At 25.7% G+C, this 19,641-nt stretch overlaps 14 protein-coding genes across 14 annotated transcripts; 7 read left to right on the top strand and 7 right to left on the bottom strand.

Moving 5' to 3' along the window:
• Window positions 1-94: 94 nt before the first annotated feature.
• Window positions 95-443, bottom strand: T552_00938 (ribosomal protein L27; the record flags this gene model as incomplete). The annotated part of the gene is made up of 3 exons (XM_018369533.1): window positions 95-280; window positions 324-382; window positions 425-443. The coding sequence occupies 3 exons, from the start codon at window positions 441-443 to the stop codon at window positions 95-97; spliced, it is 264 nt and encodes an 87-aa protein (XP_018226718.1).
• Window positions 444-648: 205 nt separating this feature from the next.
• T552_00937 (hypothetical protein) lies at window positions 649-2,194 on the top strand. The gene is made up of 9 exons (XM_018369532.1): window positions 649-808; window positions 855-937; window positions 986-1,087; window positions 1,130-1,201; window positions 1,242-1,306; window positions 1,355-1,547; window positions 1,593-1,727; window positions 1,772-1,975; window positions 2,017-2,194. Exons 1-9 carry the CDS (start codon window positions 695-697, stop codon window positions 2,147-2,149), a joined length of 1,101 nt encoding a protein of 366 aa, XP_018226717.1. The 5' UTR covers window positions 649-694; the 3' UTR covers window positions 2,150-2,194.
• Window positions 2,195-2,351: 157 nt separating this feature from the next.
• On the bottom strand, window positions 2,352-3,036 carry T552_00936 (hypothetical protein). The gene is made up of 4 exons (XM_018369531.1): window positions 2,862-3,036; window positions 2,720-2,807; window positions 2,574-2,670; window positions 2,352-2,531 (listed from the first exon to the last, which is right to left on the bottom strand). Exons 1-4 carry the CDS (start codon window positions 2,990-2,992, stop codon window positions 2,398-2,400), a joined length of 450 nt encoding a protein of 149 aa, XP_018226716.1. The 5' UTR covers window positions 2,993-3,036; the 3' UTR covers window positions 2,352-2,397.
• A 92-nt stretch (window positions 3,037-3,128) lies between these two features.
• On the top strand, window positions 3,129-4,466 carry T552_00935 (hypothetical protein). The gene is made up of 3 exons (XM_018369530.1): window positions 3,129-3,573; window positions 3,619-3,834; window positions 3,883-4,466. Exons 1-3 carry the CDS (start codon window positions 3,193-3,195, stop codon window positions 4,048-4,050), a joined length of 765 nt encoding a protein of 254 aa, XP_018226715.1. The 5' UTR covers window positions 3,129-3,192; the 3' UTR covers window positions 4,051-4,466.
• T552_00934 (hypothetical protein) lies at window positions 3,613-5,006 on the bottom strand. The gene is made up of 4 exons (XM_018369529.1): window positions 4,630-5,006; window positions 4,503-4,583; window positions 4,375-4,460; window positions 3,613-4,330 (listed from the first exon to the last, which is right to left on the bottom strand). Exons 1-4 carry the CDS (start codon window positions 4,960-4,962, stop codon window positions 4,060-4,062), a joined length of 771 nt encoding a protein of 256 aa, XP_018226714.1. The 5' UTR covers window positions 4,963-5,006; the 3' UTR covers window positions 3,613-4,059.
• Window positions 5,007-6,116: 1,110 nt separating this feature from the next.
• T552_00933 (ubiquitin-conjugating enzyme E2-18 kDa) lies at window positions 6,117-6,740 on the top strand (the record flags this gene model as incomplete). Its single annotated transcript, XM_018369528.1, has 5 exons — window positions 6,117-6,195; window positions 6,239-6,309; window positions 6,366-6,401; window positions 6,445-6,643; window positions 6,697-6,740. 5 exons carry the CDS (start codon window positions 6,117-6,119, stop codon window positions 6,738-6,740), a joined length of 429 nt encoding a protein of 142 aa, XP_018226713.1.
• A 150-nt stretch (window positions 6,741-6,890) lies between these two features.
• On the bottom strand, window positions 6,891-7,531 carry T552_00932 (hypothetical protein). Its single transcript, XM_018369527.1, has 2 exons — window positions 7,275-7,531; window positions 6,891-7,229 (listed from the first exon to the last, which is right to left on the bottom strand). The coding sequence occupies exons 1-2, from the start codon at window positions 7,486-7,488 to the stop codon at window positions 6,937-6,939; spliced, it is 507 nt and encodes a 168-aa protein (XP_018226712.1). The 5' UTR covers window positions 7,489-7,531; the 3' UTR covers window positions 6,891-6,936.
• Window positions 7,532-7,795: 264 nt separating this feature from the next.
• On the bottom strand, window positions 7,796-8,565 carry T552_00931 (hypothetical protein). The gene has a single exon (XM_018369526.1). It carries the CDS (start codon window positions 8,517-8,519, stop codon window positions 7,839-7,841), a length of 681 nt encoding a protein of 226 aa, XP_018226711.1. The 5' UTR covers window positions 8,520-8,565; the 3' UTR covers window positions 7,796-7,838.
• A 117-nt stretch (window positions 8,566-8,682) lies between these two features.
• On the top strand, window positions 8,683-10,447 carry T552_00930 (hypothetical protein). The gene is made up of 10 exons (XM_018369525.1): window positions 8,683-8,698; window positions 8,744-8,938; window positions 8,985-9,083; window positions 9,129-9,259; window positions 9,301-9,445; window positions 9,493-9,765; window positions 9,809-9,880; window positions 9,929-10,142; window positions 10,185-10,273; window positions 10,320-10,447. The coding sequence occupies exons 2-10, from the start codon at window positions 8,774-8,776 to the stop codon at window positions 10,404-10,406; spliced, it is 1,275 nt and encodes a 424-aa protein (XP_018226710.1). The 5' UTR covers window positions 8,683-8,698; window positions 8,744-8,773; the 3' UTR covers window positions 10,407-10,447.
• A 432-nt stretch (window positions 10,448-10,879) lies between these two features.
• Window positions 10,880-12,174, bottom strand: T552_00929 (methionyl-tRNA formyltransferase). The gene is made up of 4 exons (XM_018369524.1): window positions 11,891-12,174; window positions 11,765-11,841; window positions 11,580-11,710; window positions 10,880-11,531 (listed from the first exon to the last, which is right to left on the bottom strand). The coding sequence occupies exons 1-4, from the start codon at window positions 12,126-12,128 to the stop codon at window positions 10,925-10,927; spliced, it is 1,053 nt and encodes a 350-aa protein (XP_018226709.1). The 5' UTR covers window positions 12,129-12,174; the 3' UTR covers window positions 10,880-10,924.
• Window positions 12,175-12,255: 81 nt separating this feature from the next.
• T552_00928 (hypothetical protein) lies at window positions 12,256-14,344 on the top strand. Its single transcript, XM_018369523.1, has 6 exons — window positions 12,256-12,489; window positions 12,535-12,628; window positions 12,670-12,901; window positions 12,949-13,250; window positions 13,294-13,373; window positions 13,421-14,344. The coding sequence occupies exons 1-6, from the start codon at window positions 12,299-12,301 to the stop codon at window positions 14,298-14,300; spliced, it is 1,779 nt and encodes a 592-aa protein (XP_018226708.1). The 5' UTR covers window positions 12,256-12,298; the 3' UTR covers window positions 14,301-14,344.
• Window positions 14,345-14,744: 400 nt separating this feature from the next.
• T552_00927 (hypothetical protein) lies at window positions 14,745-16,219 on the top strand. Its single transcript, XM_018369522.1, has 4 exons — window positions 14,745-15,223; window positions 15,287-15,708; window positions 15,753-15,981; window positions 16,023-16,219. The coding sequence occupies exons 1-4, from the start codon at window positions 14,791-14,793 to the stop codon at window positions 16,172-16,174; spliced, it is 1,236 nt and encodes a 411-aa protein (XP_018226707.1). The 5' UTR covers window positions 14,745-14,790; the 3' UTR covers window positions 16,175-16,219.
• A 206-nt stretch (window positions 16,220-16,425) lies between these two features.
• Window positions 16,426-19,207, top strand: T552_00926 (hypothetical protein). The gene is made up of 8 exons (XM_018369521.1): window positions 16,426-16,590; window positions 16,641-16,738; window positions 16,785-17,001; window positions 17,047-17,202; window positions 17,247-17,623; window positions 17,662-17,878; window positions 17,924-18,455; window positions 18,500-19,207. The coding sequence occupies exons 1-8, from the start codon at window positions 16,467-16,469 to the stop codon at window positions 19,161-19,163; spliced, it is 2,385 nt and encodes a 794-aa protein (XP_018226706.1). The 5' UTR covers window positions 16,426-16,466; the 3' UTR covers window positions 19,164-19,207.
• Window positions 19,208-19,227: 20 nt separating this feature from the next.
• Window positions 19,228-19,569, bottom strand: T552_00925 (mitotic-spindle organizing protein 1). Its single transcript, XM_018369520.1, has 3 exons — window positions 19,475-19,569; window positions 19,330-19,433; window positions 19,228-19,285 (listed from the first exon to the last, which is right to left on the bottom strand). The coding sequence occupies exons 1-3, from the start codon at window positions 19,521-19,523 to the stop codon at window positions 19,247-19,249; spliced, it is 192 nt and encodes a 63-aa protein (XP_018226705.1). The 5' UTR covers window positions 19,524-19,569; the 3' UTR covers window positions 19,228-19,246.
• Between the last annotated feature and the right edge of the window lie 72 nt (window positions 19,570-19,641).

The following is a 19,641-nucleotide window of genomic DNA, read 5'->3' as shown; positions in this document are numbered from 1 at the left end:
TAAATTCAATTTCACTATCAAAGCTCTTGGAATGTATTCGAAAAGATATGGTAATATTTAGAACCTTATATAATATTTTCAATTATATATATCATCAATTTATTTCAACTTCTTTCATTCCTAATCTTCTAATTCTCGGTTCGTTTTTAGATAATGGAAGTTTAGTTGCCCGATCAAATACAACTCCTACAAATTTCCTTTTAGGTTGTAATGGATCCTGATAAAATTGGACAAATCCCGGCTCCAATGCATAAAGTGTATGGTCCCTCCCCATACCAACCTTGTTTTCTATTAAAAAATCTTTTAAATTTACATTTTTATACATTTTCTCCCGGATAAAATTTGGTTCCTCTTTGTCGAACTATAATATTTCCTGCTTTTACTTTTTCCTCTACCAAAAATCAATTTTTGAAAAAAAAAACACAAATATTAAATTCCTCCATATTTCTTAATTCCCAGTCGTTTTCCTGGTGAATCTCGGTTATTTTTAGTTGATCCTGATGATCTTTTTGTTGCTGTTCGAATAATTATTAAAGGTAAAAGGATTTTCTTAAGGAAAAAGTTATTATAATACATAAAAGATTTAGTTTTTATTGTATTTATATTCATTTTATTATTATCTCTGCTTAAACCTCATTAATTCTAATATAAAAAAATATTGAGGTTGAGCTTAATCGTAAAAAGCTGTAGAAAAATGAGCCTCTCTGAGAAGGATAAAGAAGAAATAATAGGACAAGTCATAGAAATTACAAATAGTACAAGAGAAGAAGCAGTATTTCTATTAGAATCTAATGAATGGAATTTATCTGTATTTTTTTAAAAATTTTATATATTTAGGATTAAGAAGATACCAGGAAACAATTATGGACTATTTAGAAAATTATAAGAATTCAGAGAAAAAAATACATAAAAATGAGTCATTTAGTAATTTTGAAATGTTTTATATTTTTTTTTCATATTTTTTCCAAAAATTTATGATAAATAGCAAGAATAAGTCAAAGTTTAAGACATTTGAAGATATTTGTGATAATGAATCAGAATCAGAAGATGAAACTCAAGATAAATTATATTCTGGAGGAGAAAAATCGTATATTTATGCCTTTTTATGTATTTTTTTTTATTAGCATAGTGCAGTTTATATTCAACATCCAGAGGCAGATAAAGATAATATTATTAATGAAATTTTGAAAAAAGTTTCAAGGTATATATATTTATTACTATTGAATATGGCTTTTATGTAGGAGTAGCTATAGAGAGCAAGATGAACCAGTTGCACCAGCTACAACTTCTAAATTTTCAGGAACAGGTTAAGATTTTTAAAAAAAAACATTAACATGTTTTTAAATATCTTTAGGTTATGTTCTTGGAAGTGAGAATCAGGAATCTCGTAGGATTCCAGATTCTATGGAATCAAATGTTCATTTACCTCCAGCGAAAGTTACACGAGATTTGATATTTTGGAAAGATGGTTTTACAATTAATAATAGTCCTTTAATGAGATATGATGATCCTTCAAATACAGAGAATCTTCGGTTAATTAATTCGGGGTATAATTAATAATTTATAAAGTATATGATGTTTATATTTAGCAGACGTGCGCCATTATCATTATTAAATGTAGAAGTTGGACAAGAAGTAGATTTAAGGGTTCAAAAAATGATGGATAAAGAGTACAAACCTCCGAAAAAGTATGTTCCATTCTCTGGAGCAGGACAAAGATTAGGAAGGTTAGATATTGTTTTTACTAATTATTATTTTATAACTTTTTAAGTCCAACACCAAAAGTCATTAACTCTTCATCTTCAAAGCACTCTGAAGACACTAAAAATTCTACTAGAAACATTGTTTATAATCATACAATTGATGAAATGTCTCCTACTACAACATTACAGATTCGATTTGGAGATTGCTCAAAATATACAGTAAGATTTAATTTAACCCATACAATTGGTGATATTTATGACTTTATGGATGCGTAAGGTTTCTAAAATCTAAATATATATCTTATTTTTATAGAAACAGAATAACTGATGATTCACGTGATTATATATTACAAACCATTTTTCCTAATAAAGAATATCTGGATAAATCATTAACTATAAAAGACGCTGGATTATCAAATGCTGTTCTTGTCCAGAAATATATATAAATAGTTAAAAATATATTAAATTAATACATTTGGCAATGTATCGATATTGCTTATATTATACTAATAATTATACATATTATTGCTGTACATAGAATAATTTCATTTAATAACAATTTATTGAGTTTTCATCAAGAAATCCATTCATAATATTAAATCCTGTTTGTTTCTATATTTCTTTATCAATTCTTCCTTATCTTTTTATCTCTTTCTATCGATAACATTATATTATCATTTCTTTCTATAATAAATTATCGAAATAAACGTCTAATTGTTCTATTTTGCGGTATTCGTTTAGTTTCTTGTTTATACAATCGATACGCTTCCCTTAAATGTTCTGGCGCTAATGGCCCCGAATGTCCCCATTTTTTTTGAATATCCAATGCTTTAAATTATAAGTTATATCCTCTATATAATTAAAAATAACCTTTCTCAACAATTTCCCCAATAAATACTTTAACAAACCCAGAAATAACAATACAAATATTCGGCGTAATACTTTGATTTAAAATACAATTCACCATCTATTTAGCTCCTTAAACTCATAAAACATATTAAATTCAAAAAAATAACCTTTCTAAGACTTAATTTATCAATATTCGCCCGGCGAAAGATTTCATAACGTCTCATTTGATCCTCATTAAAACTATCCAATAAAATCCTAAAAAAAAAGAAAATTCATATTAGTAGCTCCTAAAATAACTAAAATATTTACTTTAATCTCTGTTTTTCCTGGTTTTCAAGCTGTGTCCATTGAGTATTATATGGTAAAATAGATGTGCCATAATTATTTATTTCTTCTTCTTCTTCTGCTGTTTTGTTCTGATTCTTTTTTTCCTGAGACATAATCAAAATATCCTTCTTAAACTGATATTTAAGCACAGATTTTGCTGAAAAAAAGAGGTTTTTTATGGATTTTTAAGCAAGCAGAGCTTTATAGTGGTGAAAGTTGATGAACGATGACGTTGTCATGACAACCAGGCAACGTCAGATTTTTAATAGAGGCAGTTGAAGGGCTAAAAGAGGGGTATTTATAGGGATAAACTATGATAAAATCACTTGTAAGAATAAATAGAATACAAAAATTTCCTGGTATTCGTTTTTTTGCCTTTTTTTTCCGAGAAAAATCGACTAAAAAAAGAAAACGAGATTTTGTATTAACACCTATGCCTAATGTACTTCCATTTCCTATGGCATTACGATATCTTCGAGCATCTGAAGTAGGATGGCCTAATAGATCATCAACAATTGAGGTTCATCTTCGTTTATTTCGAAAAAAACGAGCATTGCCTTTAAAAGGTCAATTAATGCTTCCATTTCCTATTAGACCAGGACTTAGGATTTGTGTAATCTCAGAAGGGCATTACACACAAGAGGCAATTGATTCAGGCGCAGTTATTGCAGGATCAGATGAAGTTATTAAAGATGTAGTATTATTTTTTTTGAAAAAAAGAAGTTAAAGGGTATATTAGATTATACAAGGTCATATTAATTTTGATATATGTATTGCCCATAAAGACTCAAGTCATCTTCTTGAGAAAATTTCAGGAGTTCCAGGTTCAAAGAATTGGATGCCAAGTGTCAAAAATGGTACTATATGTACAGATATAGGTAAAGCAGTTAAAATAAAAATGAATGGTATAGATTTTCAAGAGAAAAATGGGGTAATTCGAGTTCCAATAGCAAAAGTATATATATAAAAATATATTAATAAAAGATTTCTAAGTTTTTAATAGGCATCTTTTAGTGATTCAGAAATACGTTCTAATTTACTTTTATTTCTTGAGCATATTGGAGTTATTAGAAAAAAGGAAGTGATAAAAAGCAAATCACCTATTGCTGAAATAGTTTTGTCTTCGTCCCATGGCATGGGAATCATATTAGATCCACATTCGATTTTATAAAATAATGTTTTATTTTATTTTACATAATTGATAACATGCTTTTTGTGATGCGTCGATCTCTCTATATATTTGAAGAACTTTTAACAAGTTTTCTATCTGTGAAGTATCTTTCCTATATTTATGAAGAGTTGAAGCTAAATAATCAAAAAAATTATTTTGTACAATTTGGATTTTTTCCTTTCTTTTTTCTATAAATGGATGCTGTAATGGAACAAGTGATAAATAATATTTAAGTGATATATAGGATTTTGCTGCTTGTTGCAAAATTATTATATCAACACTTAATTATATTAATTTTAAGAAATTATATAAATAAATACATACTCATCAAATTTCCTTGAATCTATACACAGAAGATTTTCCATATCTTCGATCATCATGTTAATATTTAATAGATTTGTAGCAAGTGCCTGTAAAAATAAATAAATTTTATATTTTCTATATTTTACCACTTTTCTTCTATAAAGTTCCTTTTTCTTACGCAATTCTTCATCCATATTTACAACATTTTGTTGAATCACATTATGTATTTTCTATAATATGAATAAGAAGATTTTTTCTTGAAATATTATAGAATACTTGAACTTCATCTTTAAATTTTGTTAAACGAATTGATAAATCAATTATTCTATTTTCATTTTCAAGAATATCACATGCAACTTTGAAGAAATTATTATATTCATCATATGTTAATGTATAAATATCTTTTTCAATAGATTTCAATAGTTCCTTTAATTTAATTTGTAAATCTTCAAGTGTATCAAATTTGTATATATTTTTTAAAAAGTCATCTATACAGAAATCTTCTTTTAAAAGTGCTTCTTTATTCAATTCTTTACATAAATCAAATGATAAAAGATCTTTTTGTGTATTTTCTTGATCAGAGTCTTTAAAGTAATCTTCATTCGACATTAAATAAAGATTTAGTTTATCTTAATAAGAATTTCATGTATAAATTATGAAAAAAAAATGAATATATAAAATGCTAATATATAGCCATTTTATGTTTTAATATAATTTTAAAAAATATTAGTTATCTTAGGGTTATATAATTACAATTTAATGTTTTATCAGTCTTTAAAATTAATATAATATGAAGATAGTAGCTTTAGTAATGTCCTATATTATGATTATAAAAAATTAATTAAGTTGTGTATTTATTTTATGGAATTACAATTCTATAAAACTTTTTAAATATAAATCTGCTTTTTTATTTAATATATCTAATGTTTAAATGAACAAAACAATATTTTAATAAAGCTAATTATAATTCTTGTTAATAAAAATTTATGTATTTTTTTAAATCTTTTTTAAAATGTTCATATTAGTATTTTACTAGATTTTAAAGATGTTTAATATAAGAATATGTAATCAATTGCATATTCCTAAATTACTTTAACAATTTAAATATCTAATAATAAACATTTTTATTAATTATATTAAAAATTCCATATAGTATATTATAAAAAGATAAAAATAAACAAAAGATCTATTAAATATAACATTTAAAACAAATATATCATACTATTATCAACTCTTTCATAATAATTAACCCAAAATTAATTTTACATTGAAAATATTATATTTATAAGTAATATAAATTCATTTATATTACTTATAAATTTCATTTAAAGAAAATAAATTACAAATATATTGAATAATACAATTTCCATATATATTATAGACTACTAGTACTAATAACTAGATTTACAAAGATATTTATATATTTTTTTTCAAGAAATATAAACTTTTAATAAAATTTTTATCTTTTTTAAAAAAAATCCATTTCTTATGAAATAAAATAATCATTTTAATTTCCTGTCCCATAAAACTGACTCATAACAATACTTTCTATTTGAATATCATGTTAATTTGAAATGTTTATATTTAAAAAACATATTCAAATTTCTAAAATATAAATCATATTTATTTTACATAAAAAAAATATGTAAAAAAGGCTTATGTTTAACATATATATTAACCCTTTTTTAACCGAAAAATACTTGATTTTTTGCCTGATGATTTTGAGCCGGACTTTACCGGACGATCGAAACTGAAAACATAACATGACGTCTACTGCTTTGCGCCGTCTTTTCACAGAATATAAAGAATTAATATCAAATGCTCCTCATGGAATCATGGCAGGTTGTTTTTTGTTATAAAAATGTCTTTTTCTAACTGTCAATAGGACCTATGGATGAGAGCAATTTTTTCGAATGGGAATGTTTATTAGAAGGACCTCAAGATACACCATTTGAAGTAAATTTTGCTAGATATAGCCTTTATATTTTCTGTAGTTAATGGTTTGTGTATAGGGAGGACTTTTTCCAGCAATCCTAAAGTTTCCAAGGGTAAAAAAGTTGTCAATAAATAAGAAATGATTAATTGTTAAAGGATTATCCTTTAAATCCTCCAGTTATGAGATTTACATGTGAAATGTTTCATCCCAATGTTTATCCGGATGGAACAGTTTGTATTTCGATTTTACATGCACCTGGTGATGATCCAAATATGTATGAATCATCGTCTGAACGATGGTCTCCTGTGCAAAGTGTTGAAAAAATCCTTTTGAGCGTTATGTCAATGCTTGCAGGTAAGTTATTAGTTGATATATGTAAAATGTTCTAATATAGTTGTAACGGATAGAACCTAATGATGAAAGCGGTGCTAATATTGATGCATGTGTATGATTATCTTGATTATAAAATGAATATGTTGTAATTGAAGTAGAAAATTTGGCGAACGAACCGTAGTGAGTATGATAGAATTGTCCGTCAAAATGTCCGGAAAATCTTAGGTCTTTAAACAACTTTTTGAAATAAAATTTATGTTTTTATTGACTTCCAATTGATTAATACATTATTAAACGTTTTTCATTATTTTTTTTTAATATTCTTCTTCAGTATCATTATCATCTTTTGGTACAAGATCTGTATGTTCAAGAAGCCATGTAACTACCTTTGTATGACCATGAAATTCTGCCTCCCATAGCGGTGTTTTTTGTGCGTTATTTTGAGCATATAAATTTGCTCCAGCTTTTACAAGTTCACAAACTATTTTATCATGTCCGTTCATTGCTGCCCAATGTAAAGGAGTATTTCCAGACTGATTTTTAATCGAAAGATAGTCTGATCCATTATTTATCTTAGAATATTGAGAAAGTAAAAATTGTACAACTTCTATACTTTTAAATTATACTTTTTTAAAAGAAATACATTTCATACCCATATGTCCATTTGCTGAGGCCATATGTAAAGCTGTATTACCCTCATTATTTTTATGAAATAGATCAATTGGAGATAATTCAAGTGTCTTAATAGTTTCCAAATCTCCAAAACGTGATGCTATAAAAAATTCCTCAAAAACATCTTCTTTATTTTTATATAGCTTTTCATTAAATCCTAAAGACTCTGTATTAATTTCATCCATCTGGATCATACTTTTAACAACTTTTTTGTCTTAAAAAACATTTGAAGTCTGCTCGGTAGTTAATTTTAAAAATAATTATTTTAAAGATCTCAAAAAAACATATGAGTTCTGTAATAGCTTCAAATGAAGAAAATTAATGTTTGTTTCCATGTATTTAAATGTGTTCATTGCTATATGTTTAATAAGTCGTAAAGTAAACGTCTAATGTGAAATAAAAAATAAAATTATTAAATGATACTAAAATATTATATATTTTAGTATCATTTAATACCCTTTCAATTTCAAAATATGTTTTTCAAAAGATCTTCTAAAATATTCTTGTCTTTTGATAATACCTTGAAAATAAATATATTGCTATATTAATCCTCAAGAAGCCACTCCCTTTTTCTTTGCTCTTTTTTCTTTTTATATTGCTTTTTATAAAGTGCTATTTCTTTTTTACTAAGTCTTTTTTGCTGTCTTTCTTTAAGAAAACTACGTCCATCATGTGCCGCCGCTGTTCCTTCAACATCAAAATAAAATGATTGTTGTCTCAATGCCCTTGCTTCTTCTGTAAAGTTTTCTGGTATTTTATTCGGATCATTTTGCCACTTTCCTGTCATACGGTTAAATCGTGCCGTAAATACATATTCTTTATATTGTTGAGAACGCTCCGTCTCAATCTCACGAAGACGTTTCTCCAATTCCTCCGGATCATTCGATCTATCTTCCGGTACTCGTGGATTCTTCCACGTTGTTTCATTGGTCTTTGAATTCCAAAAATAATATGACCGAGTTTTGGGGTCAAAAACGGCTTTCCAGTCATCTTCAACCCGAAAAGAACCCTCGTCACTCTTCATTAATGATGTTTCTCCTTCTGAACACTTATTTAACCCTGATTTCCCTCCATTCTGGCTCTCTAATAGCTCTGATCTATTGCTATCACCTTTTAACATATTTAAAACCGGAATACTGTCAGGAATAGGCTCATCAGGAAGAGGAGGAGGTCCATCCGAGTCATACGGGTCAATAATATCCTTATTTTCTGCTTTATTGTCCATCAATTCTGCAGAAATATATACAATTTTTTTTGTGAGGTTCTTATATAAGCTCGTACGTCAGTCTAAGGTGGTACGATGGAACCTCAAGAAAAGATGTAAAATTTGAATTTGAAAAAATAAGGGTTAATAATAAGAAATAAGTATTTTTAAGGGTTTTATTGTATTGTTTGAGAGGAATAGTATATATAAAGTTTTTTTTTTGGTAGAAAACTGATGAAAATAAGGTATATTTATGTATAGAAAGATATAGGAAGATGGCATCATCTATATATTTTTTGGATTTGAAGGGAAAGATATTAATATTCCGTGATTATAGAGGAGATATTCCATTAAATTATGTGGAGAGATTTGTTTCGTTAATATCGGAATCAGACAATGGAGTTCTAGGGAGTCCGTGTTTTACATATGATGGAGTTCATGTAAATTAAAAATGTATGGTATATAGAGGGAATCTTAAGATATTAGCATTTATATGTCCGACATAATAATTTATATATACTTATGTTGACGAGAAAAAACTCGAATGCAGCAGAATTATTACTTTTTCTTCATAAAGTGATAGAAGTATTATGAAGGTTTTTTACAGGAATTATATAAGTAATGATTTAGGTTTTTACGGAATATTTTAAAGTTCTTGAAGAAGAATCTATACGTGATAATTTTGTTATAATATATGAACTTTTGGATGAAATGATGGATTTTGGTTATCCTCAGATAACAGAAACAAAAATTTTGAAAGAGTATGTATTAATTTATAAGAAGAAAAGTTTAAAAATATTAGATATATTACACAAGAAAGTCATAAATTAGAAGTTATAACTTTGCCACCTGTTGCTATTACTAATCCTATTTCGTGGCGTTCTCAGGGAATTAAATATAGAAAAAACGAGATTTTTTTAGATGTAGTTGAATCTTTGAATTTATTGGTAATAAAAAGCTTTTTTTTATTATTATTTGAATTAATTACTAAAAGATAAATCCAAATGGAAATATTGTAAGGAATGAAATCGTTGGTGCAATAAAAATGAAATGTTATCTATCTGGGATGCCAGAACTTCGTTTGGGTTTAAATGATAAAGTTATGTTTGAAAATACAGGTCGAATATTAAGAGGCAAAGCCGTTGAAATAGAAGATATAAAATTTCATCAATGCGTACAGTTGTCTAAATTTAATAATGATCGAATAATTTCATTTATTCCTCCTGATGGAGAATTTGAGTTAATGAATTATCGTATGAATACTCAGGTTAGATATTATAAATTAAATATAATTTTTAACACTGATCTAGATAAAACCCCTTATATGGGTAGAATCTATGTTTGAAAATCATTCTGGATCTAGAATAGAAATCGCAATTAAGGTTTATAAGATTTATGATTTTTAATTTTCTAATATTTTAAATCTATAGGTTAAATCGCAATTTAAACGAAAGTCATCGTCAAATAATGTTGAAATCATTATTCCTGTTCCAGATGATGCTGATTCCCCTCGTTTTTGTACTTCTATTGGAAATGTGGTTTATGCTCCTGAGAAATCAGCTATTATATGGAAAATTAAACAGCTTTCTGGGGGTCAAGAATATTTAATGAGAGCCGAGCTTGGATTGCCTAGTGTTAAAAGAGGTATCTACTTAAAGTAAAATTATTTTATTAATTCTCTAATAGTTGAAATAAATACTAAAAAAAAACCTATAACTGTTAAGTTTGAAATCCCATATTTTACTGTTTCTGGAATTCAAGTAAGATATTTAAAAGTAGATATTATTCTTTTTTATAAGTTCTTCAATAATTTTTTTTTAGGTCGTTGAACCAAAACTTCAATATACAGCATTACCTTGGGTGCGTTATATAACACGGAATGGGGATGTTAATTTTCGTCAATCATAGATTTAAATGGTATAAAATTTGCATTAAAATAGCTTTTATTTTTATTGAATATTAATATCATTTGAAATATAAATATTTATATTTTGAAATGCGGTATTTTTAGAATATTTCATAAAAATCATTTAAAGAGTTTACTTTTCAAATTATTCTATTTGATTTTGAAAAAGACCGTTTGATTAATATACTTTATTTTTTTTCATTAATCATGAATATCTTTATTATTAAATCTATAAATTTTTGACATTGGATCTAATTATTAAGTATTTTTAAATATTAACTTATTTAATACTATTTTTATAATATTTAAAATTATAATATAAAAAATCAAATGATTATATATGATATATTTTTAATTAAAAAATATTTTTTGGAAATAAATATATTATTTCTAGATTAGTTCCAAAATAAAAGATTTGCATGGAATTAGTATTTTTTTAATATAATAAAATATAAAATAATTAAAATACATGCAAATACATTTATTCTATTATTTCGTAAATTCTTAATTATATTTTTTATTATACAAAATAATCAATTTTCCCCTTTAAACATGTTCTTGACCATTCTTTACCATCTATCCAATCTTTCCCTTCAATTTTAATCTTACCAATTTTAAGACTACGTCCATCGAGACATCTAACAAATAATCCATCTTTAGAATATGTACATAAACCAGGACAATCATAAATTCTTTCTTCTGTATCATTAATTATTTGAATATTACTTAAAATTACTGTTTTATTTGATGATTTAAATTTACATTTTAATTTTCCAAATATACGACTTCTTAATTCAATTTCATCTGAATCCCACATATTCCATTTAATTACTTGATTTTCTTTACTCATTTTTTTTGCATAAGATGCTTCATAAAGATTTTGTATATTCATATTAATATTTAAATATTCTTGCTTTAAAAGCACTTGTATTAATAAATTAGCACCTATTTTTGAAAGTTTTTGAGATAAACTTTCAAGAGTTTCATGTTTTTCAATTTTATATAATTCTGATATGCTTATAATTCTACCTTCATCAAATTTATCTAGAGATAATGTTTGAATGGTTACTCCTGTATATTTATCTCTATTTAATAATGTATGATGTAATGGTGCAGGTCCTTTATATCTTGAAATAATCAATTCCACCAAATAAATAAATAAATATGATTATAACCTTGGAAGTAATGATGGATGTACATTTATTCCCCCAAATTTTATATTTTTTAAAAATGATGAAGGTATCAAATGTCCAAACGAAGCTGTAACAGCAAGATTAAATATTTTTCCATCACTATAAAAAATATTCTATTAAAAATTAGAAATATACTCACTCCAATTTCTAAACTATATATATTATACATTAATTTTTTCCATATTTCCATTTTCTATTTCATGAATTTTAAGATTATGCTCTAAAGCTAATAATTTTACAGGTGCTAATCATAATTAGTTTTTTTAAAATATAAAAACAATAGAATAGATTACTTCTATATAGAATCTTATGTCCTCTTCCTATTTTCATATCAGACAATGTCACAACCTCCAATTTTTCTAATATTCTTTTATTTGATTGGAATAATGAATTAAGTGATAAAAGTGAAAAAGTACTAAAACTATCATTACCAAAAAACAAAATACGAAGAGGCTCTCCTCTAGGATATGTTAATCCTGTATAATATCTTTGATATGTTTTTAAAATTTTTGAAAAAGTACAAAACAACATATATTATTAAAAAATTAATCAAGTTAAACTATTAAATGAATGGATCTTCAATAACATTATTATAATTATCTTTATTGGAAACCATTAAAATTTATATATTTCAACGTATATATAACTAATAAATCATATAACTATTAAATTTTTTAATATAAAATAAGGTAAGTTTTAAGATGACAAATATTAATTTTGTTTCATCAGAAAAATGTCCTCTTTCATATTTATGTATTTTTAATCCTTCACTTGGCATAACAGAAGGATCTCTTCATAATCAAATTTTATTTTTTATATCAGAAACATGCATTTCATTAAATGATCAGCAGCACAATATTGGGTTAATTCAAGGAATAATGGAATTTTCTTTGTAATTTTTATTTTAACTTATTTTTTATAATTAATATATATATAGAAATTTTAGAAAAAAGGTTTCTAATGAATATATAGAGTCAAAAAACCATGTTATTATTGTTATAGAAGTGGAAAATAGATGGTATATTGCGGCAGTAGGTTAACTGCTGTATTTAAGATTTTTTAACAGTTCAAGTCATTTTTTTCTAAATTTTTAAGGAAAAACCATATATTCTTTCCTCCTTTCACAGTATTATTTAATTATTTATACCAAGCATATGAGCAATATCGACTAGTATATGGATTATTAGATTGTACATTACAAAAAGATGGTCGTAAGGTTTTAGAAAGTCAATTGAATGAATGGTGGCAAAAATGGATTGGAAATTTGGATGTTACAGTTAATGATCCATCAATTTTATATAATGGTAATTTTATATTAATCTAGAATAATTTTATTGATAAAATAATATAGCAATTAATATGGGTTTTATTACACCAGACTTAAAATTAAAGGAAAAAATAAATAAAAATATAAATGATTTAAAAGCAAACAATGAACGTATTATTGATTTAATTATAACATCAGTTTCACCTATTTTTGATTATCATAAACATAATGAAGGATGTCTCTACTCAGGTGATAACACTATACCAAAGAATACTATAAAAATCTTGCATAAATGGGTTCAACATCAAATTAAAGAACTTATTAATAAAGTTGATATAGAAAAAAAGAATAATCAAGATAATTATGAAAGCGATCAAGACGAAAAAGTTTGTATAATTGTTTATTAATTCTTGGTATTAAAGAAACTAGGAGAAAACCACTTTATCAGCATCAGATTCCCGTGTTGATTTTTTGAACAATACTTCTAATTCATCAATATCTTTATGGAGGTCTTTAAACTTTTTACTATTCCATCAATATCAGCTAACATAAGTAGTTATATTTCATCTGTTTTCCTTCGAAATAATCTACATTCTGCTTCAAAAAAACAACCATGTTTATATAATTATTGTTCTGAAGATAATAATATATTTTTTAAATATGATAAAAGTTTAGGAGATTTTATTTATGGTTTTCTAGAAAACCATAATTCTGATTCTATACTTTCTGAGAAAAAACTTTATATTGGTGATATTCAAATAGATCAGGATATAAATTCAGTATCAAATAGTCCTAAATCAGCTAATGACATCGATCTTAAAGAATTGGATCTAAATTGTGAATCTAATCCTCGATATATACATGTTTCTGTATATTATTCATATCCTTTCGTTTACCTGATTCTTCTTAAAAGTCAAAATATTAATACAGAGAATTCAGAAAAAATATTTTTTAAAAATAAGATATTCTACACAAATCTTCAATGCTGTTTAGAAAAAATTACAGTAGATATTGAAACATATTTTACAGAGTCTTTTCAGAATTTTAATTCTTTTTTCTGGCATATAATATTTGATCCTAATACACAAGAATTGTATACTAATATACCATATTCAAAAAAAAATAACGAAACAGATGATTTACAACTAGAAAAATGTCTTTCGACTGATGATATATTACATATACATTTTTACGCATTATCAATCTTTGATAAAATAAAAAACTCAAAAAATGGTGATAAAATAAAAGATTATATTCTAAAAACATCTAAAAATTTCTGGGTTTGCTATTTAAATCTTAATCAAATGCACATAATACTCGTCTTAAAAAAAAATCTACATAAGGAAAATCTTATTCATACTACTGTTGAAAATATTTTTTTACAAGCTGAAAAATATCTCTCAAAATTATTCAATATTTCATATACTCACACATAAATACTTCTTATTTACTTATAATCTATCTCTTCAAAACTATTCAACTAAATTTTACAAAAATACACATTCATACTATTTACAAAAAATATTTTCTTTATTAAAACAATACTAAACTAATGCATCTCTAGAAATGATCTCTTCATATTATTTAAACATTATGGGTATACAGTCTGATAGATCTCAACCCTAACTTTTATAAATATGCGTAAATACCTTTTTCTCATAAAAACTTATCTCGTTAAGACCTTTAAAAATATTTAAATTATCATCAAAAAGTTGTCTTTAAATTTTGGATATGATTAATAAGGGTCTTTAAGGTAAGATATCCAGTAAAATATAGTATTTTAATAAGTTAATAAAATTTAGAGATCATATTTATATAAAGATATAATAAATCAAAAGAAATAAAACATGAAAAAGACTAAATTTAATTTATTTTACTAAGAACAGAGGATATAAATATATCATAATTTGTTATTATGATAAGCGGATGAAATCATTTCGTATTTTCCTTATTTTTCTTAATAAATTTCGTTTTGGAACAGCGATTGATCTGAAGCCGGTAGTATCAGATTTTGAGAGTATTTCCCTATATACAGGTCGTGGAACTAAAGAAAACGGGGTGTTTGATAAAGGGTTAAAAAAAGAATCGAAATCGCCGGAGAAAAAGGTGTATTTTTGGGAAATTTTGACATGTTTTATTGTTTATATGGGCTCAGTTATTTTTTATCTGTGGACTAAGCTAAAGGGGGTATATATATATATATATTTCATGAGCAAGGAATCTATTAAAAAGGAAGATGATTCATCGTCACGATCTTGGTTAAATATTATGGTTTATTTTTTTTTATTGCCATATTTTTGGATTTCAAATGGGAAAAAACTGATTAAACCATCTTATATATCAAGGTTTCCATATAAAGGTAAGTTTTTATTGTTATATTATTATGTTATTGGATATTTTTAAAAAATCTAACGTTTACCAGAATCTTCAGAGTTTAAATCACCACGTGAAATATCTAATACACAATTATCGACACAATTATCTGCATCTGAAGCAGATGATTCAATAATTTTACATAATCGGGATTTATCTTTTAGCTCAATTCGTTTTATGCTTTATAACAAAGGTGTTATTGGGAAAGATAATCTCAGATCCCCATCATCATCAATGATTATAGATATGCCTCATTTATCGGAACTTTTAAATGCATCTATACCACGTCCTTTATTTCCAAAAACATTAATACCAAAAACTCTTATTCTAGATCTTGACGAAACATTGATCCATTCTTTAGTGAAAGGTGGAAGAATTTCTTCAGGACATATGGTAGAAGTAATGTTGGGGAAATATGCTATTTTATATTATGTGCATAAACGTCCACATTGTGATAATTTTCTAAAAAAGGTAAATTTACCCTTTTTATTATATCTTACTTATTATTATTATAGGTTAGTAAATGGTATAATGTCGTTATTTTTACAGCATCTGTACAAGAATATGCAGATCCGGTTATTGATTGGCTGGAAAAGGACTGCAAATTCTTTAAAGCTCGATTTTATCGTCAGCATTGCACATTTCGTAACGGCTCATATATCAAGGACTTATCAATTGTACAACCTGACCTTTCCAAAGTAATCATTATCGATAATTCTCCTGTAAGTTATTCTATGCATGAAGGTTTATTCTTCTTCTTTTTTTTTATTTCTAACTTTAATTAGATAACGCTATTCCTATCGAAGGCTGGATAAGTGATCCTTCTGATAAAAATTTACTGCATTTGATCCCTTTTCTATATGGTTTAAGATATGTCTTGGATGTTCGTACTCTTTTAGGACTTAGGACAGGCGTATTCTCTTTTAATAAATCTTAAATTTATACCCTTCATTCAATTATGGTTTACGTTTTATATCATAATATTCTTCATTTCTTATGCATTTAGTGTTATTTTAAGATGTTTATGTCATATAACTTTATTCATTTTTAATATATTTATTTTATCAAAATTTATATATCTTTTAGTCTTTATTAAATATATTATTTTTTAATTTTATATTCTTTCAGATATTGTTAATAACATTCTGATTCTTATAAAACTTCATTAAAAAGGCTTATTTCATATTAAAACAACTTAAAAATATTTAACTTTTTTATAACAATATTATATGTCTAATTGGCCATTAAGTGCATCAGAAACACATGTTTCTCTTTCATATGGAAGCATTGGTGCAGCTCTATATTCATCTAAGAATAAAGAATCAAAATGGAGCTTTGTTAAAAATAAAATGGGTTTTTTGATCTTAAAAAGCACAATACTTTGATATTTAACAAGGGAAAAGGTCATCGTTTGAAAGCACTTGGTGAAAATATCATAGAATATGATGGATCTATGTTTTTTTCAGAAGAATCTTTAATGCAACCATCTAGAACTATGCAAGTGGATAATTCTATATTAAAACATAATTTAAAACTAAAATATGAAGGAAAAGTATCTAAGAACAAATTATCCAGATATATGGGTTCCTCAGGATATTTTAAAACCATGGATTAGAGAATCCAATATTATTACATCAACATATATCCTTCATGATCCACTTCGTGGAAAATGTCTTACAGAATGTCAAATTTGGGACCCAGAAAGTAGAAATATATCATCTAAAATGTTTGGATTTGTGTCAGGAATCAATTCTATGAATCTTTGTTTATTTATATTCCATATTATTGGAATTTATTAATATATTATAGCACTGGCAACTATAAAAAATTACAATACAACAATTTATTGTGAAGATAATGTTGAAAAAAGCTTAAAAGTTCCAAAAATATCAGAAATAATTGAGTCAGTGTTTATATCACAGACACCTATTAGGCAAATTTCAGGCAATTCTACAAATAATAGTAGTAAGAAGATTTCCTATTGGTATATCTTTAAATTAATGTTTAAGAACACATATTGATTAGAAACCATACATCAAGCACTTTATTTGAATTAATTCATAATCATTCAGAACAAACATCTATTAAAAATACAGATATCAATTCAATTCCTTTGGTAATAATAGAAAATAATGATACTGGGAATTGCGAGCATTCAGATGTTATTTTCGACTTTTTTAATAAAAGAGAGCTAGTGGTAATTAATAGAAAAGGCCAATGGAGCCATTGGGATATTGAAGGACGATATAGAACAATTGAGCAATCATCTTCAAATATTTTGACAAATATTAAAGAAACAGATGGCTGGTGGAAAATAGACTGGGCATCTTCTCCAAGATCTATAATTGTAACAGGACGTTATGAGGTTAAATTGTTTGATCTCAGAGTAAGTTATTTTTTTAAAGATATTTCTCAATATTTTAGACACCTTCAAATGAAAATTCATTATATTCTTTACAAGACTCTCATAATATTCTTGATTTCTGCAAAAGTTCACAAAATTCTAATGACTTTTTTGTTCTTTCTACATCTGAAATATATTGGTTAGATGAACGTCAACCTGGGAAACCTCTCTTATCATGGAAGCATTACCGTAGCTATGATCCATCATTAAAATTGATTATAGAAGATTCTATAGGGAGTAAATCCCTTATTGTTTTAAATCAATCTTTTAACTTAAAAATAGATTTTAATTTAATTTTATATTCTAACATCAATCCAATTAAATCTTGCTATCAATTTGAGTTAAGAGGAAGTCTCGCATCTTCATCAACTCTTCCTTATGAATTACCCAATTCCCAAAGCACATCTATGACGTCTATTATTTATCCTTTGAACAAACATGACAATAAGTTTAGAAAAAATGATTTGGATGACCAATCTTTCTTAAAACTTTATTCATTAGTGTCAAAAAAAGGAATAACGTCGCAAATATATTATTATGCAGATGATGATATCAATTATACTTTTTGCAATCATAAATCTTTACATTCTGTTAAGAAAAGCCATAAATATGTAGACAATTCTTCAGAAAATGAAAGTACAGAAGAAAATAAAAGAATAGAAGATCCAATTCTTGAAAGGGACTTTAGGCTTGTAGATTTTTCTAATTTATATAATCAAATAACACAGACAAACAACTTCGTTTTTAGAAAGTTCCTTTTAGAAAGCCAAAATAAGGAAGGTGAAGCATCGGAGAATTATGAAATACTTATACTGTAAGCAACATTTTTAAAATATTTACTCAATTAAATATATTTAGAAGAGATATTTATGCACCATCCAAAGAAACTAATTTTGATGAAATTTTCTCAGATTTAAGAAAAATTTTCCAAGATTATATTGAAAATGGATGGGAAATATATTCCCTTATTCCAAAATCTCAAAAATTACTAAAAATTATTGACTTTAATCTTGAATCAGATAATTGGAATTTCAAAAATATCTATGATACATTAATAAAACACTGGTTAGATACCCAAGATCAGAACAATTCCTCCAAATATCACAGGGAAAATACTTATGAACTTTTTAAAGATATTTCAATAGAATTAGGCTTATCATCTATAGGATTAAAACCTCCAAAATCATTCATGAAATTGAAAAAAGAATCTTTAAATAATTGCTTATCTGACGATAACCTTGAGATAATTCAAAATGATATAATCTCTGAAGACATCCTTTTGCTTCTTAATGAATGGAAAATAGGTATAAATCCTGATCTATACCAATGGCAACCATTTAACAAAACTTCAATTAATACGGAATTTTCATATGAACCAATGTCTTCTGCACCTCCTAGGCTTATGTCAACACCTTCATTATTAACCATTGAAACATCTGAAAAAACTGATTTAACTGATCAAAAATCCTTATCTCAACCATTTAAAAAGATTAAAACTAAACAACGCAAAGCAGGCTTTTAATATTCAAATACTTCAACATAACAAAAACAAAACTAATTTATTACTTTATCTTTTAATATTTATTTCTGATATATACATTAACATTACTCCAGTTTATGTTTTCTGAGTTCTTTTATAACATTCTTCAACATTTAAATACAAATAATTATTATTAGATGATTCTTACAGCTAATGCTTCTGGATTAACTCCATTTTCACAAAGACTTACACATAAAGAAAGACAATTTTTATCTAAACCTGTATTAAGTATAACTGAAATTTCATACAAAACTAATTTTTAATTAAATATAGAAAAAAAACAGGATTTTTACTATCAATTGTTTCTCTTGCTGACTCTTTCTTTGACTGGGAGAATGACATAATCTTTAAGATTTTAAGGATTTATTAAACTTGTTGGTTTTTTAAGGTCGACTCTAAAAACATATACTTTATAAAAATATTTAAAATAAATATACTATTTTTTAAAGGATTTTAATAT

This window comes from Pneumocystis carinii (genome assembly GCF_001477545.1).
Source record: "Pneumocystis carinii B80 chromosome Unknown supercont1.4, whole genome shotgun sequence".
NCBI classification, from domain to species: domain Eukaryota; kingdom Fungi; phylum Ascomycota; class Pneumocystomycetes; order Pneumocystales; family Pneumocystaceae; genus Pneumocystis; species Pneumocystis carinii.
The sequence above is the reverse complement of the archived record's forward strand: the minus strand, read 5'-3'. Positions and strand labels throughout refer to the sequence as shown.

Excerpts from the sequence above, each read along its gene's own strand:
- T552_00928 (XM_018369523.1), top strand. The coding sequence starts at position 12,299 with ATGACAAATATTAATTTTGTTTCATCAGAAAAATGTCCTCTTTCATAT. Across the intron at positions 12,629-12,669 it reads ATAGATGGTATATTGCGGCA|TCATTTTTTTCTAAATTTTT; the intron begins GTAGGTTAACTG and ends TAACAGTTCAAG. Across the intron at positions 13,374-13,420 it reads TCATCAATATCTTTATGGAG|TTATATTTCATCTGTTTTCC; the intron begins GTCTTTAAACTT and ends TAACATAAGTAG.
- T552_00926 (XM_018369521.1), top strand. The coding sequence starts at position 16,467 with ATGTCTAATTGGCCATTAAGTGCATCAGAAACACATGTTTCTCTTTCA. Across the intron at positions 17,203-17,246 it reads CAATTCTACAAATAATAGTA|AACACATATTGATTAGAAAC; the intron begins GTAAGAAGATTT and ends TTAATGTTTAAG. Across the intron at positions 17,624-17,661 it reads TTAAATTGTTTGATCTCAGA|ACACCTTCAAATGAAAATTC; the intron begins GTAAGTTATTTT and ends TCAATATTTTAG.
- T552_00936 (XM_018369531.1), bottom strand. The coding sequence starts at position 2,992 with ATGTCTCAGGAAAAAAAGAATCAGAACAAAACAGCAGAAGAAGAAGAA. Across the intron at positions 2,671-2,719 it reads ATAAATTAAGTCTTAGAAAG|ATGGTGAATTGTATTTTAAA; the intron begins GTTATTTTTTTG and ends GGAGCTAAATAG. Across the intron at positions 2,532-2,573 it reads TGGGGAAATTGTTGAGAAAG|CATTGGATATTCAAAAAAAA; the intron begins GTTATTTTTAAT and ends TATAATTTAAAG.
- T552_00927 (XM_018369522.1), top strand. The coding sequence starts at position 14,791 with ATGAAATCATTTCGTATTTTCCTTATTTTTCTTAATAAATTTCGTTTT. Across the intron at positions 15,224-15,286 it reads ATCAAGGTTTCCATATAAAG|AATCTTCAGAGTTTAAATCA; the intron begins GTAAGTTTTTAT and ends AACGTTTACCAG. Across the intron at positions 15,982-16,022 it reads AAGTTATTCTATGCATGAAG|ATAACGCTATTCCTATCGAA; the intron begins GTTTATTCTTCT and ends AACTTTAATTAG.
- T552_00925 (XM_018369520.1), bottom strand. The coding sequence starts at position 19,523 with ATGTCATTCTCCCAGTCAAAGAAAGAGTCAGCAAGAGAAACAATTGAT. Across the intron at positions 19,434-19,474 it reads AGCAAGAGAAACAATTGATA|TTTTGTATGAAATTTCAGTT; the intron begins GTAAAAATCCTG and ends ATTAAAAATTAG. Across the intron at positions 19,286-19,329 it reads TTAATCCAGAAGCATTAGCT|AATGTTATAAAAGAACTCAG; the intron begins GTAAGAATCATC and ends TAAATGTTGAAG.
- T552_00929 (XM_018369524.1), bottom strand. The coding sequence starts at position 12,128 with ATGTTGTTTTGTACTTTTTCAAAAATTTTAAAAACATATCAAAGATAT. Across the intron at positions 11,842-11,890 it reads ACATAAGATTCTATATAGAA|CACCTGTAAAATTATTAGCT; the intron begins GTAATCTATTCT and ends AATTATGATTAG. Across the intron at positions 11,711-11,764 it reads GAAATATGGAAAAAATTAAT|AATATTTTTTATAGTGATGG; the intron begins GTATAATATATA and ends AATTTTTAATAG.
- T552_00932 (XM_018369527.1), bottom strand. The coding sequence starts at position 7,488 with ATGATCCAGATGGATGAAATTAATACAGAGTCTTTAGGATTTAATGAA. Across the intron at positions 7,230-7,274 it reads CTCAGCAAATGGACATATGG|AAGTTGTACAATTTTTACTT; the intron begins GTATGAAATGTA and ends TTAAAAGTATAG.
- T552_00931 (XM_018369526.1), bottom strand. The coding sequence starts at position 8,519 with ATGGACAATAAAGCAGAAAATAAGGATATTATTGACCCGTATGACTCG.
- T552_00937 (XM_018369532.1), top strand. The coding sequence starts at position 695 with ATGAGCCTCTCTGAGAAGGATAAAGAAGAAATAATAGGACAAGTCATA. Across the intron at positions 1,202-1,241 it reads ATTTTGAAAAAAGTTTCAAG|GAGTAGCTATAGAGAGCAAG; the intron begins GTATATATATTT and ends GCTTTTATGTAG. Across the intron at positions 1,976-2,016 it reads ATTTATGACTTTATGGATGC|AAACAGAATAACTGATGATT; the intron begins GTAAGGTTTCTA and ends TTATTTTTATAG.
- T552_00930 (XM_018369525.1), top strand. The coding sequence starts at position 8,774 with ATGGCATCATCTATATATTTTTTGGATTTGAAGGGAAAGATATTAATA. Across the intron at positions 9,881-9,928 it reads GAATAGAAATCGCAATTAAG|GTTAAATCGCAATTTAAACG; the intron begins GTTTATAAGATT and ends TTAAATCTATAG. Across the intron at positions 10,274-10,319 it reads TTCAAGTAAGATATTTAAAA|GTCGTTGAACCAAAACTTCA; the intron begins GTAGATATTATT and ends ATTTTTTTTTAG.
- T552_00934 (XM_018369529.1), bottom strand. The coding sequence starts at position 4,962 with ATGTCGAATGAAGATTACTTTAAAGACTCTGATCAAGAAAATACACAA. Across the intron at positions 4,461-4,502 it reads AGGAACTTTATAGAAGAAAA|GCACTTGCTACAAATCTATT; the intron begins GTGGTAAAATAT and ends TTATTTTTACAG. Across the intron at positions 4,331-4,374 it reads GATTCAAGGAAATTTGATGA|TGTTGATATAATAATTTTGC; the intron begins GTATGTATTTAT and ends AATATAATTAAG.
- T552_00935 (XM_018369530.1), top strand. The coding sequence starts at position 3,193 with ATGATAAAATCACTTGTAAGAATAAATAGAATACAAAAATTTCCTGGT. Across the intron at positions 3,574-3,618 it reads CAGATGAAGTTATTAAAGAT|ATTATACAAGGTCATATTAA; the intron begins GTAGTATTATTT and ends AGGGTATATTAG. Across the intron at positions 3,835-3,882 it reads TTCGAGTTCCAATAGCAAAA|GCATCTTTTAGTGATTCAGA; the intron begins GTATATATATAA and ends AGTTTTTAATAG.